A 15351-nucleotide genomic window follows, 5' to 3' on the forward strand; every position below is an offset into this window, starting at 1 on the left:
AAAAAGTTGCTCAGGAGGTGCATGCGCGAAGCTGACTGAGCAGGACATGTCCGCTTAGCACTCCGCACTGACCGGGGACCTGACAGCCAGATATTAACAAATTTTTATCAGTCCTCAACCCCCACACAGTGCCTGTCACATACCTGTGACTCCCGGGCACATTCTGACAGGATGCACCGTGTGAGGTAAATTAAGCTGATACCACAGAAGACTCTGGAATCGCTGACTAAACCCGCAGCTAAAATGGCAGCATCAGCATCCCCTCATAACGCTCGCTCACATTCACAGCTGCAGCTCCGGTCTCCTTCTTCCTTGTCAAAAATTTGAGCCCCTCTCTGACATTGGGGTGACCCCCACAGATATACAGAATGCTACGAATGGCTCTGACTTATTAAATCAATTTGAAAGGATTCTCCATTGAACCTTACAGATAACCTCAGATAATATCACAGACAAACTGACAAGGGAGATTCGTGAGGTGGGCCGCCGCACCACTATCCTTGAACAAAGGATGGATGAAGTGGATGTCACTACCTCTAAGCAGACTGAAGAACTTGAATCCCTCAAAGATGAATATTCTCTTCTTCAAAACTGCGTTGAAGATTTTGAGAACAGGGCCAGTAGGTCCAATCTACGGATACGCGGTATCCCTGAGGTAATTGAAGATCTTCAATCAACAATTACAGCACTTTTTCAGGAACTTGCCCCATTTATTCCTATAGAACGCTTAGAAATGGATAGACTACATAGATCCCTGGTTCTTCCGCAAGAACTCTGGACCACCCAGAGATATTATCATAAAGTTTCAATATTTCCATACTAAGGAGCAATTAGGGACATAAATACCAAATTTTCCAAGATCTATCTCAGCAAACGTAGAGCAATGAAACCACATCTACAAGTGCTCCAGCATCATTGCATATCTTATAGATGGAGGGTTTCCCTTTGTTGTCCACTCTTCTTATAAAGGAACTTCATATAGGTTAGGTTGGACTTGATGGACTTGTGTCTTTTTTCAACCTCACCTACTATGCAAATATGTATATGGCTGCAAGTGGAGATCATCATAACAAGATCTTCGCCTGTCACTACCTGAGCACCAATAGAAGACCCCAGATGCCGGGAAACATATGGTCTTCCTCAGAATTTACAAGACTCCCCTGATCATCAATCCCCCTCCAAGAGAAGTCACATTGCTTCACCGCCCATTGCAGAAGGAGATCTAATGGACTGAAATATTGATAAACTGATGAATCCTGTATAGGTGATATATTCTATTAAGAGCTTAATCCTTTCACACCTAATACACTATATCCTCTTGTTAACATCCTCAAGGGTCATATTTTATACTTTCTCTATTAGAAAGTTCAATAATAACTAAAACTATAGACTAGGTTCTCTATATAGTTAGTTTACCTCATAGTTATTTGATTCATCCTGTTCTATTGTTTTCCTCTAATCAAATATAAGAGGTATATTGAATTTAATTTACAAAACCTCTGTCTTTCCACTTTAGTTATGGCATTCTTACTTTACATAATAACTTCCTTCCTGAAAGCTATTTCAAAGTTTATTAAAATTTGAGATTCGTTAAATTATAAATATAATAGGTTAGAAGTCTATTTGTTGGCTGTCGTAGTCCCAGAGACAGACACTGCACCTCCACAGTTTCCTCGAGTGCCCAACTGAGGTGTTTGGACACTCCTTGGACTTTTTATATCCTCTGGTTAGTGTTCTTGCACTACCCTTTGGATACTTGCTCCACTTAGGAGCTTTAAACTTTTTTTTTTTAATAAAATATATTAATATACTTATAATTTAATCCTATTATTTGCTACCCAATATTCAGATTCTCTGCCCTTACCTCCTTTTAAAATGACTTTCCTAAACCTTTTGACTCTCAATATTCAGGGTCTCAACTCTCCTCCTAAATGTACCAAAGCTTTCCGATACTTTTCTAAACTCTCAGCTCATGTTGTCTGTTTACAAGAGACACATTTCACGACACAGTCCTCACCTAAATATTTTGGTTGGAAATACCCACAGGTTTTCACTGCATCAGCAAACACTAAGCAAAGAGGTGTATTAATTGCTTTCCATCATACTACTCCGTTTAGCCTACGGAAAGAACTCAAAGATCCTGAAGGTCGATACCTTAAACTCTCCGGTCTCTTGTTAGATGATGAAGTCACTATAACTGTAGTTTCTTACTATGCTCCCCATAAGAATCCTTTATCTTTCCTCTCACATTTATTATCAGTAGTAGAAACACATAAAAGTGGCACACTCATTCTTGGTGGTGATTCAAATCTAATATTATACCCATTTCTAGACAAATCCCCAACCCGAACCACGGCCCCTCGACTCTCTTTTTAAAAACTCCTTAACCAATAATCTCTCTTGGGCACATGGAGAGAACATAACCCAGCCAGAAGACAATTTACGTATTATTCCCATCCCCACAGTTTTCCAGAATAGACCACCTTTTGGTGAACATTAGTACCTCAGCACTTATTCTTAACTCAATTATTATGCCTTGTAGCTGGTCAGATCATAATGCAGTTATAACTCTTTCCTCTTTGGTTCCCCCAATCCAACCTCCACGCTTGGTATATAAAAACGATAGTTTATTGACAAATCCCAAATATCAATTACAAATAGAAACAGCCATACAAGATTATCTTATGAATAACAATACTACTAATGCAGGCCCCCTAACCCTCTGGGAAGCCCTCAAACCATATATTAGAGGGGTCTGCATTAGCCAAGCCCGACACCACCGTAAGATAAAACGTCAACTCCATAAACAATTAGAAGAGGCTTCCTATAAAGCTTCTGAGAAATTCCAAACAACACCCTCTCCATCAAACAAGTTAAACTAGGACAAAGCACGTTTAGAACTAGATCTTTTATTGACAGAATCAGCAGAAAATATTCTTTGCACATTCCTTTTACATGAAGGCAAACAAGCCAGATACATTTTTAGCCTTAGCATTCTGAAAATTTGATCATACCGTGAAACCTATTCGATTAAAACTAACAAAAGTCGACTATACCAGCAATCCACTCAAAATTTTAAACGAATTTCGTGACTATACCAGCAATCCACTAAAAATTTTAAAAGAATTTCGTAGAAAACTTATCACGCTATACAAAAATACAAAAACATTTGATCATTCTCATTTGACTACACTGTTATCCTCTATTAATCTTTCTTCTCTCTCCCTATCACATCAGGAAACTATAGACAAACCTATCACACTAGCAGAAATTCAAACATTGAAACCCCATAAACGCCCTGGTGTAGATGGCTTTTCATTTGCTTATTATAAACGGTTTTCTGCAATTTTATTACCACTTATAGTCGAGGCCTTCAACTCTCTGCTTAATGGACAATCCTTTCGTACTGAATCTCTCACAGCTTCCATCTCCATGATACCTAAACCAAATACTGACGATACCTCATGGTCAAATTACAGACCGATTTCCATTCTTAACCTAGATATAAAGATAATGGCCAAAATTCTTGCAACCCAACTTAATCCTATAATAGGTACTTTCATCCACAACTACCAAACTGGCTTTATCCCCTCCAGACAAACTGGTGACAATATTCACTACACTTCTGGCACATACAGCCCGCTCTCATTTTATCTCCACCTGTTTCCTCTCGTTAGATATATGAAAAAGCTTTTGACTCGCTATCTTGGCCTTATCTTTATACAATTCTCCAGCATTGGGGATTCGGGAAACAAATTGTTTGCATTGGCTTGATACATTTATATCAAAACCCAAAAGCTTATATTGCTTATTCAGGATACCGTTCCAACCCCTTTAATATCGAGAGAGGTACCAGACAGGGATGCCCACTATCCCCGCTCCTCTTTGCCCTAGCCATCGAACTCCTAGCACAACTCATTCGATCTAACCCAAACATCCAAGGACTGGAACTTGAGGGTCATCACCACAAATTATGTCTGTTTGCAGATGATGTCTTGATATTTCTAACTTTGCCCCTGTTATCAGCAGCACCTCTCATGGACATTCTTTCCAAATTCAGACAATTATCAGGCCTAACAATAAATTTCCACAAATCCACTGCCCTAAACATTTCTTTATCACCTACTCTCCAAACTCAACTTCATGATTCCCGTTTGTCTGGTCGACTTCCCATATTTCTTATCTAGGTATTAATTTTACAGCAAATCCATCTGACCTCTACACAATCAACTACCCACCTATGCTTACACAACTTACTAAACTCCTAGCTAATTGATCTTCTCTACCGCTGGCATGGATGGGTAGAATAACAGTGATCAAAATGTCTATTCTCCTTAAACTTTTATATCTTTTTAGAGTACTACCCATAACAATCCCTTCACATTTTCTACGTATTTTACAATGAAAAAACAACCAATTCATTTAGGGCTCACTCAAACCTTGTTTACCCAAATTAACCTTATACTCTCCCCGTCTTATAGGGCGTACACACGGTCGGACTTTGCTCGGACATTCCGACAACAAAATCCTAGGATTTTTTCCGACGGATGTTGGCTCAAACTTGTTTTGTCTACACACGGTCGCACAAAGTTGTCGGAATTTCCGATCGCCAACCACGCGGTCACGTACACCACGTACGACGAGACTAGAAAAGGCCGGTTCAGAACCAAGAGCGGCACCCTTTGGGCTCCTTTTGCTAATCTCATGTTAGTAAAAGTTTGGTGAGAGACGATTCGCGCTTTTCAGACTCGTGGTTTTCAGATCATTTTCTGCTGTTCAGTTTGTGCTTGTGGGTTTGTATCTGCTCTTCAGTGCGTGCAGTCAGTTCGTATTGGAGTTTTCTGTGCGATCTTGTCCGCTCGTAGCTGTTTTTCAGGTCGCTCTTCACAGGCCTTGCTGTTCTTCAGTGCGTTCTGTTACTGCGTTCTGAGCAGCCGACCGTTTTCTAGCCATGTTGCGTATGCGTACTCCTCGTAGAGTTCGTGCTGTGCGGGGGCTTGGTGTTGGGGTCCTGACCTTGACATAAGTCCAGTCCATGAACAGGGTGGGGAGGAGTTCATGGACCAAGAATTGGTTGCTTCAGCGTGACCAAGCATGACCAAGTTCTCTCATATGCCTTTGCTCCGTGAGAATAATCCTGATGATTTCAGGAACTTTCTCAGGATGACGGACCCCGTGTTTCACCGTCTGTTGGCTTTGCTGACCCCCTATATTAGCAGGCAGGATACCTGCATGAGGCAAGCCATCACTCCGGAGCAGAGGTTGGTCACTACCCTGCGGTATTTGGCGACAGGGAGAAGTCTCCAGGACTTAAAGTTCTTGACAGGCATCTCCCCCCAGGCTCTGGGGATCATTATCCCAGAGACCTGTTCTGCCATCATCCAGGTCCTGCAGAAGGAGTATATGAAGGTAAGAGTTGTATCCTTTAATATCACATTTTATTGTATTGAATGTTTGCTAATATATTGTATTTCTTTCCTCATTCCCTAATTACCATGATTGTAATATGCTGTGAATGTCCCCTTTGTTCTCATGCATGCTGGATTTTTATGTAATTATTATTTTAGGTCCTTCATACATATTTGCCCTTCAATAACCTCCCCAGCATGGTGTCTCCTGGCCTTTATTCACCTCATGTAGTCACTTAACAATGTATTTTTTCAGCTCCATAGTAGTGCTTTACCCCAAACACCCCCTAAAATGTTTGGAAATGTTATTTTTGCTTTAAATTCTGGCAGAGTGCCAGAGGCTTTTTTTTTGTGGTGTCCCCAAATAATTTTTAGTAACCCTCCCTCCCCCAACTGCTAAGTCAGCTGATCCCAATTCTCTATCTATCCTCAATCATCTATCTGCTGACTTTGCCAAATCCATACACACTATACCCATCTCTTTTGTGGTCAGATTTATGGATGAATTCCCCAAAGCATGTAGTGCAATGGCCTGCCTGTATACTTTCAAATGGTACTGTTTAAAGTTTTGGGATCCTATTATTATCTTGATAGGTAATAGCAGAATGTCCAAATGTCCTCAAATGTGTACAGTGTGTATTTCTATCTTTGTATTATGACACTTCTTACCTGTCCAGTGGGCTGCCAATAGTGTAACTAAGGAGGGGCTGTTCCAAGTAATACCCATTATTTAGGCATTCATCTCTCAATGAAGTGAAGAGGGTTACCTGTCCAAGATTTCCACACACCCCCTATAATGTTAGAAATGGCCCATGAGAGGGGGGGAGGGGGAATATGATAGGTGTACCTTATACTTTGGCGTTGTTAAATTCCCCTTAATAAATGCTATCTGGAGGTTGCCCCATAATGTTTGTGTCTAATCTGCTTGCCATGTTTCTGAGTAAAAATAGTAATGTTTATTGTTTTTTTCTCAACAGTTTCCTTCCACGCCACAGGAATGGCAGACTGTGGCCTCCCACTTTGCCGAGCGGTGGGACTTTCCTAACTGCGGAGGGGCAATGGATGGGAAACACGTTCACATCGTCCCACCACCCAACTCGGGGTCGTACTATTATAATTACAAGGGGTTCAATAGTATAGTGATGTTGGCGGTGGTGTCGGCTAATTACTAATTGCTAATTGTGGACGTGGGGAAGAATGGCCGGATGCATTTCATTCGAGTAACAAACCCATCTACACAAGCAAATATTTGGCATCCAAGTAGGCCCAAAAAAAATGTGGGAAAATGCATATGGCCTAAACAATGGTGTTTTAGAGGCTGAAAGAAAAATGTTTGATACGAACGAATAATGGGCCCATGAACATTAAAGTTGCCCTTTTAAACGTTACAATTAAGAAAAGCATAAGGAGCAGCACGAACGGAATAAAGCACAGAAAGAATAGGAACACAGCACAACTACTTACTTTTTTGCAGCACTCTCCGGATCTTTCGGTACTGCTCTGGCTCTCTTAATTTCAGGTCCGACCACCGCTTCCTGAGCTGATCTTTCGATCTTCGTACCCCGAAATTCTTGTGAATACTTTTGACCACTTTCGCCATGATCTTGGCCTTTCTGATATTGGGGTTGGGGTAAGGCCCATACTTTCCGTCATAGTCGGACTTCTTCATGATGTCGACCATCTCCAACATCTCCCCAAAGGACATATTTGTGGCCTTAAAACATCTCCTTCTGGATCGGGACGTGTCTGAATCCGGGCTTTCCTCCTCCTCCTCCTCGTTCCTGCAATTATCACGCACCTGCTGTGACTCCGCCATGTGCTCTTCCCCCACTGCGCCGAACGAAAGGGGGGGAATAGAATAGAAAGAACGTCAGGGGCGGGCGGAGTTACACGCATGCGCAGTGTATAGAAAGCGTAACACACGTCCGTATTACGTACGATCTGTGAGCGGAGGAAGGAGCATTGGATGCACCTATCATAAGAACGAAGGTAAGAGACATACTTGTGCCTATACTGCTTCTACATTGAGGCCTATATTGTAACAAGATTAGGAGAGTTTTGTCTGACATTAGGCTTTGTCTTGTGTTGTGTCTTGCAGTGAACATGGATATGCTACTGAAAGACAATGATTTCATGTCAGTAATCGTAGATATGTTAAGGGAGCTGCCCTGTCTGTGGGAGATTAAACACCCCCATTTTAAGAACCAAGCAAAGAGGAAGGCAGCACTGGTGCAACTGTGTGAAATTGTGAAGCAGGTGATCCCCACGGCAGACATCACCTATTTAAAGATATTAATTGGTGGCCTGAGGAGCACATATCTAAGGGAGCGCAAGAAGGTCCTGGATTCACAGAGATCCGGAGCAGCAGATGACATCTATGTCCCCAGGATGTGGTACTATGACAGGCTGCATTTTCTGGCAGTATAGCATTCCTCTAAATATTTCTGCTTGTCCAATCAATGATGTTAACTAGATGTTAGTTGGGAGTACTAATTTATGATTGTGATTGATGATGCAAAACATTACAACCATGTCCCTTTTTCATATACAGGGAAGTCTCAGCCAGGAGGTGGCCGGGCCGAGCCGGCTGGCTGATCTGCAGGTCCCTCCACCCCCCCCTGAAAAGAGAAAGTGGCAGTAGGAGGAGTGCCCTAGAGGAGGCTGCCAGAGGACTCTTTTGGAGGGCTACAGAGGTCCTGGGAGCACGACAGACCGTGGAGGAGGACATTGCTGCCGTCATTGCATATAAAATGCAGAGGATGGATGAGGGCCAACAAGCCATGTGTGAGTCGCTCATATTGGAGGCTCTTAACAAAGGTATGAGGGGCCAAATTACAGCTCAGACACACCTTTGCGATGGTCCTCCTCCTCCTCCTGCAGGTCCTCCTCCTCGTCCTCCAGGTCCTCCCAGTCCTCCTCCAGGTCCTACTCCTCCTCCTGCCACATCTCCAACTGCACAGCCACAGCCTGGAAGGAAGCGTGGAAGGAAGACCAGAAAGTGAGGACCCTGGATCCAGTCTGGTCGGCCAAAAGATGCAGCCTCTTGTGGTACCACAGCCTGGGGACACACATGTCATCTGCTGCTATCCGGATCTCTGCGAATTCTGGACCAGACTGCACTCCCTTACATATGGACTCCTCAGGCCACCAATTTTGATGTTCAAGAATTGATGTCTGCCGTGGGGGTTCCAGGCTTCGCTAATTTCTCCTGTTGATCCAGTGTTGCCTTCCTCTTTGTTTGGTTCTGATCCCTTAATAAAGGATTTTTGTTTTGAATTATACTCTCCTATGTGTTTTACTTCAAAAATGACAGTTTGTTTGTGAGGATTCAGGTACATTTCAAATATACAATGTGAAATGAACAAGGGACACCAACAACAAACAATCTCCTTGAGATTAAATAATAAAAGATATCAATGGTGTTGGGGTAACTTGACACACAAAACACACACAAAAATATTCTGGAGTAAAAATAAAAATAACATTGAACAAAGATCAGCCTTTGAAAAAATACAAACATTAAATAAAAAAAAAAAAGCCTTAAAACCCCAAAAAAAATTAAATAAAAAAAAAAAATTATGTCAGATGTGACAACTAATAATAATATATTCAGGGAATACCAATAAAAAAACAAAAATAAAACTTTGTGAGAAGTGTGTGTGAATATGAGCAGCAAAACTACTTCATTCTTGTCATATTATAAAGAAGAAGAGAGTGCGCTGTATTAAACCATTTTTAACATTGCAGCGTGACGAAAGTGCTGTATCCATTGCGAACGCTAAGTTTACCAGAACAAGCTGTTCCGTCTTGGAATTTCTTCTGAGCATGCGTGGCACTTTGTGCATCGGAACAGGCCACACACGCTCGGAATTGACGCGATCGGATTTTGTTGTCGGAAAATTTTATCTCCTGCTCTCCAACTTTGTGTGTCGGAAAATCCGATGGAAAATGTCCGATGGAGCCCACACACGGTCGGAATTTCCGACAACACGCTCCGATCGGACATTTTCCATCGGAAAATCCGACTGTGTGTATGGGGCATTAGTGTGCCAGACTTCACCAAATATTATCACGCAGCACAACTAGCACAGTTACCCAAATATCACGCTACGAAGGAAACTCCATTATGGGTAACATTGGAGTCAATAGACTGTGACCCTTTTTCTATTGCAAATTTACTATGGTTAACTCCTACACAGCGGAAGAAGGTTGCAAATCCTATTACAAAACACAGCCTTTCCATTTGGGACAGATTGAAAACCAGATTTGGACTCATATGCATACATAATCCCCTCCTCTCCTTCTTACGTAACCCTTCCTTCTACCCAGCCTGGTCCTTCCCAAAATCTTTTTCAGCGTGGTCAAATGTAGGTTTGATTAGGGCTCATTATTTCTTTAAATCAAAAATATCATACCATTTCCAGACTTATGCAAAACATATTCCCTTCCATCCACAGAAGCCTTTCGATATCTCCAAATTAAAAATGTTTTAGAACACAACAAACCCACTGTCACACAAACCCCTGACTTCACAGTCTTTAAAAATGCTTGCAATAATGACCCCCATAGACGTGGACTTATTTCTGCCATATATGAACAATTACTCTCTCATGTAACCTCTTCTCCTCTAACATACACAACCAAATGGGAAACTGATCTTCATCTTCAACCAAACTCAAATTTGGCACACAACTAACTCAGCCACGCCTAATATAGTGGCTCTCGAAACAAATTATAAGGTGCTAACTAGATGGTATCTAGTCCCATCCAGAATATTCAAATTTTCCCCCCCAATATCCCTCTCACTGTTTTTGAGGATGTACTACTCTGGGTTCATATGTGCATACCTGGTGGGAATGTCCCATAGTAAGCTCTTTTTGGACAGAAATCTTCAAAATTCTTTCTACTATGTTCAACATAACCCTTATAACCGATCCTTCAGTAGCACTCCTGAACAGAAAACCACAAACCATAACATTGAAATTACTTCTTTTTATAACCACGGCAGCTAAACAAACTGTAGCAAAAGCGTGGAAATCAAACTCTCTCTGCATAGAGTCAATCAAACAAAGAGTCACACAATCTATGATACATGCTAAAACTGAAGCTATACTGCTAGATAAAGTTGCTAATTTTGAATCCTTATGGAAACTTTGTTTTAAACATTATTTACCTCCTGGTTTGGACTGTTCACTAATTTCTCCCTAAGAGTTTATAATATTCACCCCGCTACTATGATTACTTTCGCCTGACTCTCTAACCATTGGTCCCCCTGGACATTTCCTTCTCTCTCCCTTCTGTGCCCTATTCCCTCCAATAGGTTTATTCTTGTTAATTATCTAATATACCAACTGTACTAGAAGATATTTTTAATAGTTGGAATTTTTGACCTATGCACCAGATAAAGCCAAGCCAAGCCAAGAGAAGGAACTTGGCCCTGGTTTAGCCTAATTTATTCCCCCAGCTATTCTACAACACATTAACTTTATATTTCTTTATAAGTTCATTCAATTCTATTCTCTTCATGGATGACATAATAATATTATATTATTTCAATCAACCTAATTTCTCAATTATTTGTTGTCAAATAGCTGCCATGAAGCTATAATTATGACACTTCATGTTACATACGGTAATCTTATCCTACAATCCACTATGTTATCTATTTTCATTTACATTTATAAGAGTTACTTTCCTGAATGAGTTCATTTTTTTCCTACTATATTATTGTACATGCTCTGCTAATGGAATATCTGTATTTCTATTATATTATTGTACATGCTTTGTTAATGGAATTTTGTTGATAACTATAAAATTCAATAAAATATTTGAAAAGAGAAAAAGTTGCTTGGTTCAAAAGATTGCTGCTGGGATAGCAGGAAATACATTTTTCCTAGCTGTGAATGCCAAGTTAAAGTACAACTAAAAGCAAAACATTTTTTTGGGGGGATAGAGTGGATAGGTTTTTATTCCCTTAATATGCAGGGATTTCCTGTTTTGGTTATGGCACAGGAAGTGAAGGTAGATCTCCCCAAATAGGACACAAATGGCCAAAAATAAACAGTCAGGGATTATTACTTCAAAATAAAAAGTTTTGCTTATAGTTCTACTTTAAAGTGGAACTAAACCCATTGGTTTAACTGTTTCCCAAAATAGTTACATTCAAGGCATGCCGTGAATGATAAATGTCACAGTTGCTTATGCTCTCAACCAAACTGTGAAGCATCAAATGGTTAGTATCATAACTGATCATGTGTGCAGCACCATGGAAACTACAGATCAAACAGAGGCTAAGATGGCAGCTTCCTTGGCTGTAAGGCTTTAATACATCATATCCACTGTTAGTGTTTCGGCAGGACAACCCCGATGGTGGATGCAGTTAGATTTGGGGTTCACATGCTTCAATAATATAATTTGTTGTCTCTTAAGTGATACTGTATATTGATTTTAAAATGGTATCTTTAGTCAGCACAGTAAACCTTTTAAAGCACATTTGATTTATGATAGAGAGTCACAAACACATACAAGGTCATTCTACATTTGTAAGATCTTTAAAATGTCGCTAAACCCACATCATAAAAAACTATCAATAAATGGTGTATTACATGCTGTTCATACTCACTATGAAATTTGTTTTCTGTATTCTGCAAAAAACCTGGCTGATCCTGCTGCTCTCTATCTCCACTTTCTGTCAATGTCCCCAATGCAGCTAGGAATTTTGCAGCTGTGGTGGCAACTCTGCACATGCTCAGTTTTCAGTGAGCATTTCCTCCATATCACTTCTGAGGAGTCCATGTGACTATAGCGTCACACATGTGGGAACACAGACAGTCCACCCCATCACTCCTCTTTCATGCCCACTAACCAGCTAAACACAATGGGGGAAGTATATTACATGTAGATTATTGAAGGCTTCACCTCCCTCCTATTCTGAATGCAGAAATCCACCCATACCATGTTATTGCCAAAAATGAATAAAGATTTGATTTCAAATATTTATTTGTATGACAATTTAAAAGAGTTTATTGATATTAATCATTTATACTTACTCTGTATTCCAAATGCTATTTTTTTTTTCATTTTGACCATGTGACCAGCAGCAGAGGACTAGAAGCTCCTCTTGCTTATGTTTCCCTGCATACAGGCTGGGAAATATCTGGGTCATGTGACAGCTATTTTGATTAGGAAAACGGTACTTATATATATTTTTTTTAATTAAAATAATCAAAACCAACATCCACATGAAGAAATAGAAGGGACAATTTAAATTAAACAGTGTGTGTTTAGTATCCCTTTAAGATAAAGTCCTTCTGCAGCTACAAAATCTTCTGCCCACAACTGACCTTTTTTACCTCCAGTGCCAGTAAAAGACAGTCTGGCTCCTGTGTCTGAAAGAAGAAATGTCTGTACTGCATATATTACCCATACCGCCCAACTTTTTGGGATGGGAACAAGGAACACCTATTACAAAAGTATGTAGGTATAGGACACACCCCCTGCCACACACCCTTAAAGGAGAATTATACAAAAGAAAAAAGATTAGTTAAACCCACAAGTGCTTTTTTACCACTATTATCCTCTATATTGTCTTTTGAAGTTTACAAATGCAGCAACTTAGAAATTGGATGAAAGGTCTAGCACTGGGAAACACTTTTTGAAAGCGAAATAGTGCTATTTATATACAACTATATAGATCGGACCAAAACAAGGGATAAATGAGGAGGAAAGAGGGACAGAGGGACTTTGTTCCAAATCAGAGACAGTCTCTTGTAATCAGGAACAGTTGGGAGCTTTGTATTACCCAATCGGATTTCCTTTTTATTCTTTCAGTGCAGGTGGATGGATGCAATGGAAAGCACAGTTCTGCTTTCAGACACAGAAAAAAAAGACAGAACTTATTTTACTCATGCATCCTTTCTCCTTTTAGGATTTCCATAGTCCATTTTGTGCTGCAGCTCAACTTACTGCCACTAAACCTAAGTCCTGAGAACTAAACCTCAGGACACCAGATCTATGTAGGCTTCATTTCCATATAAACAAAACACTTTTCTTGTTTTTCTCAATTACCTGTCCACACAGAGAGCAGTGATGATGCCAACACCTGTGATCTGGTTGTTAAGGTCCAGGGCAGTCACAGCACGGCACAGGATGTCTCCAAAAACCCAGCCTCTATCATGAAGCAGTTGATGGATAAGAAGGGGCATCCCAAGCAAAGAGAGTAGGTCAGCCAGGGCCAAGTTCATCACATACAGGTCAGACACCAGAGTGTGTCGGCAGCTGAGCAGCACTGCTAGAACCAGTCCATTGCACAGTACCCCACAGCCACAGATTATTCCGTACACTACCCCCCACCCAGGACCTCGTATAGACATAACACCAGAGGCAGAGGGTAGAGTTGTAGGCATCCAAGGAAGTGAAGGTGTCATGCTCTCAGGAATAGTTTCCTTAGAAAACTATGGGATTTTCCTTAACAGATGTTATACACTTTTTAGGCCATTGCCTACACATGTCTGTTAAAATGTAAGCATATCCTTTGTTATGGTGCAGTCTGTCCCATGTGACTGTTACTTGCGGTGTATTTGCTGTATGAGACTTAAGCCCTTTGTGGCTGTAGTACTATAAGCATACATACATACAGAGTGAGCCCCTCATTCTCATTGAATTCCACTGCCTACTCTCTACTGTCTCTGATTGTACATTTCCACAGGTTCAGATTCATTCTGTGCTTCTCACTGTGCCATCAGTGTGCCAGCCCTGAAAAAAAGAAATAAAGGAAACAGATAGATGGTTAATCACCTCCTCCTACGCAGAGACATGACACCTGTATGAGTCTGCACCATTGCCTACCCACAGACCAACACACTCAGTACATCATACACATAGGCATACCATACATATGCTCACTTTACAGCCAGACACATTATGTAGTGATAAATGGCCACTGACACTGCAAGCCCAACACAATGCCTACACACATCTGGGTAGGTACATTCAATATAAGACACACAGAATCATTGCTCATACAAGCTGGCTTTATTGCCATAATCACTTTATAAAAGCCAAGCAACGCTAATGCAGTCACTGCAGCTGTACTGCATTATCACAAACCCCATCATTAATACACTGCAGTATAGTGCTGGTCTATTTGGCTATAAAACAGGCATACAAAGATAGTTTGAACAGAAAGCAAAATATAGGTGCTGTCATCACATCACAGGCACATCATTTATTTGACATATTTGTGTTATACAAATAAAAAACACTTTTATTCTCTACCCAAAACACTCTGATGTCTCAGTGAAACAAATGCAATAATACACAGATGTTTCTCAATGACTTACCTGCTGTATAGCTGCCTCAGTGAATGTGTCTGCATTTAGGTATGTGACAAGGACCAGATCTGTGCTCCGATTACCTGTGACTTGTTGCTTGGCATTGCAGGGAAAGCAGAGAGAGAAGGCTAATAGGTAAGAAATGGGCATTCTAATCTACTTATATCTACCCCTCTATATATTTCCCTCCTCCTCCCTCTTCTAATAATCCCTGTCTCTTTCCTGCTTTTCATGATCCCCTCTCTTGTATTCTGTTTGTGTTCATTGTGTTATGTCTCTCCTCCCCCCTACTTTCCACTTGTACTTGTCCATTCTGCGATTCAGCTGGTCACTTACACTCTCCCTCTTTTTATGGGGCTTTCTGTTCTTCCTCTTCTCCTCTCTATATGTCTTGGCCATCCTTCTCAGCTGTGCTCTGTTTTGATCCTCTCTTTTCCTTTCTCTTTGTCATCGTTCATGCGGATCCAGTAGCTAAGCCTTCTCTATTCTATACCCATTCAGATTCTTTATCAAGTGCTGTTGTTTCATCTTCTCTACAAATGCCTCCATCCAGATGTGCTGTTGTTCTGCATCAAAAATGAACTTAACATAAAAGTACGTTTTGCTATAAT

General features: G+C 40.7%; 1 protein-coding gene and 1 long non-coding RNA gene across 3 annotated transcripts in view; one reads left to right on the plus strand and one right to left on the minus strand.

Annotated features, from left to right (window-relative positions):
• LOC141133053 (melanin-concentrating hormone receptor 1-like) overlaps positions 1–15335 on the minus strand; it is a 57771-nt gene extending 42436 nt beyond the window's left edge. The window contains exons 1-2 of the mRNA XM_073622164.1: positions 14750–15335; positions 13476–14162 (exon numbers count right to left, since the gene is read on the minus strand). Of these exons, the coding sequence (XP_073478265.1) occupies positions 13476–13834 (359 nt within the window). The 5' untranslated portion in view covers positions 13835–14162; positions 14750–15335. The remainder of the gene's footprint in view (positions 1–13475; positions 14163–14749) is intronic.
• The window catches only part of LOC141133055 (uncharacterized), a 161119-nt gene continuing 159988 nt past the window's right edge, over positions 14221–15351 (plus strand). For both annotated transcript variants that reach the window (XR_012243004.1, XR_012243003.1), the window contains exon 1: positions 14221–14875. This is a non-coding gene — a long non-coding RNA (uncharacterized lncRNA). The remainder of the gene's footprint in view (positions 14876–15351) is intronic.

This window comes from Aquarana catesbeiana, linkage group LG03 (genome assembly GCF_042186555.1).
Source record: "Aquarana catesbeiana isolate 2022-GZ linkage group LG03, ASM4218655v1, whole genome shotgun sequence".
NCBI classification, from domain to species: Eukaryota; Metazoa; Chordata; class Amphibia; order Anura; family Ranidae; genus Aquarana; species Aquarana catesbeiana.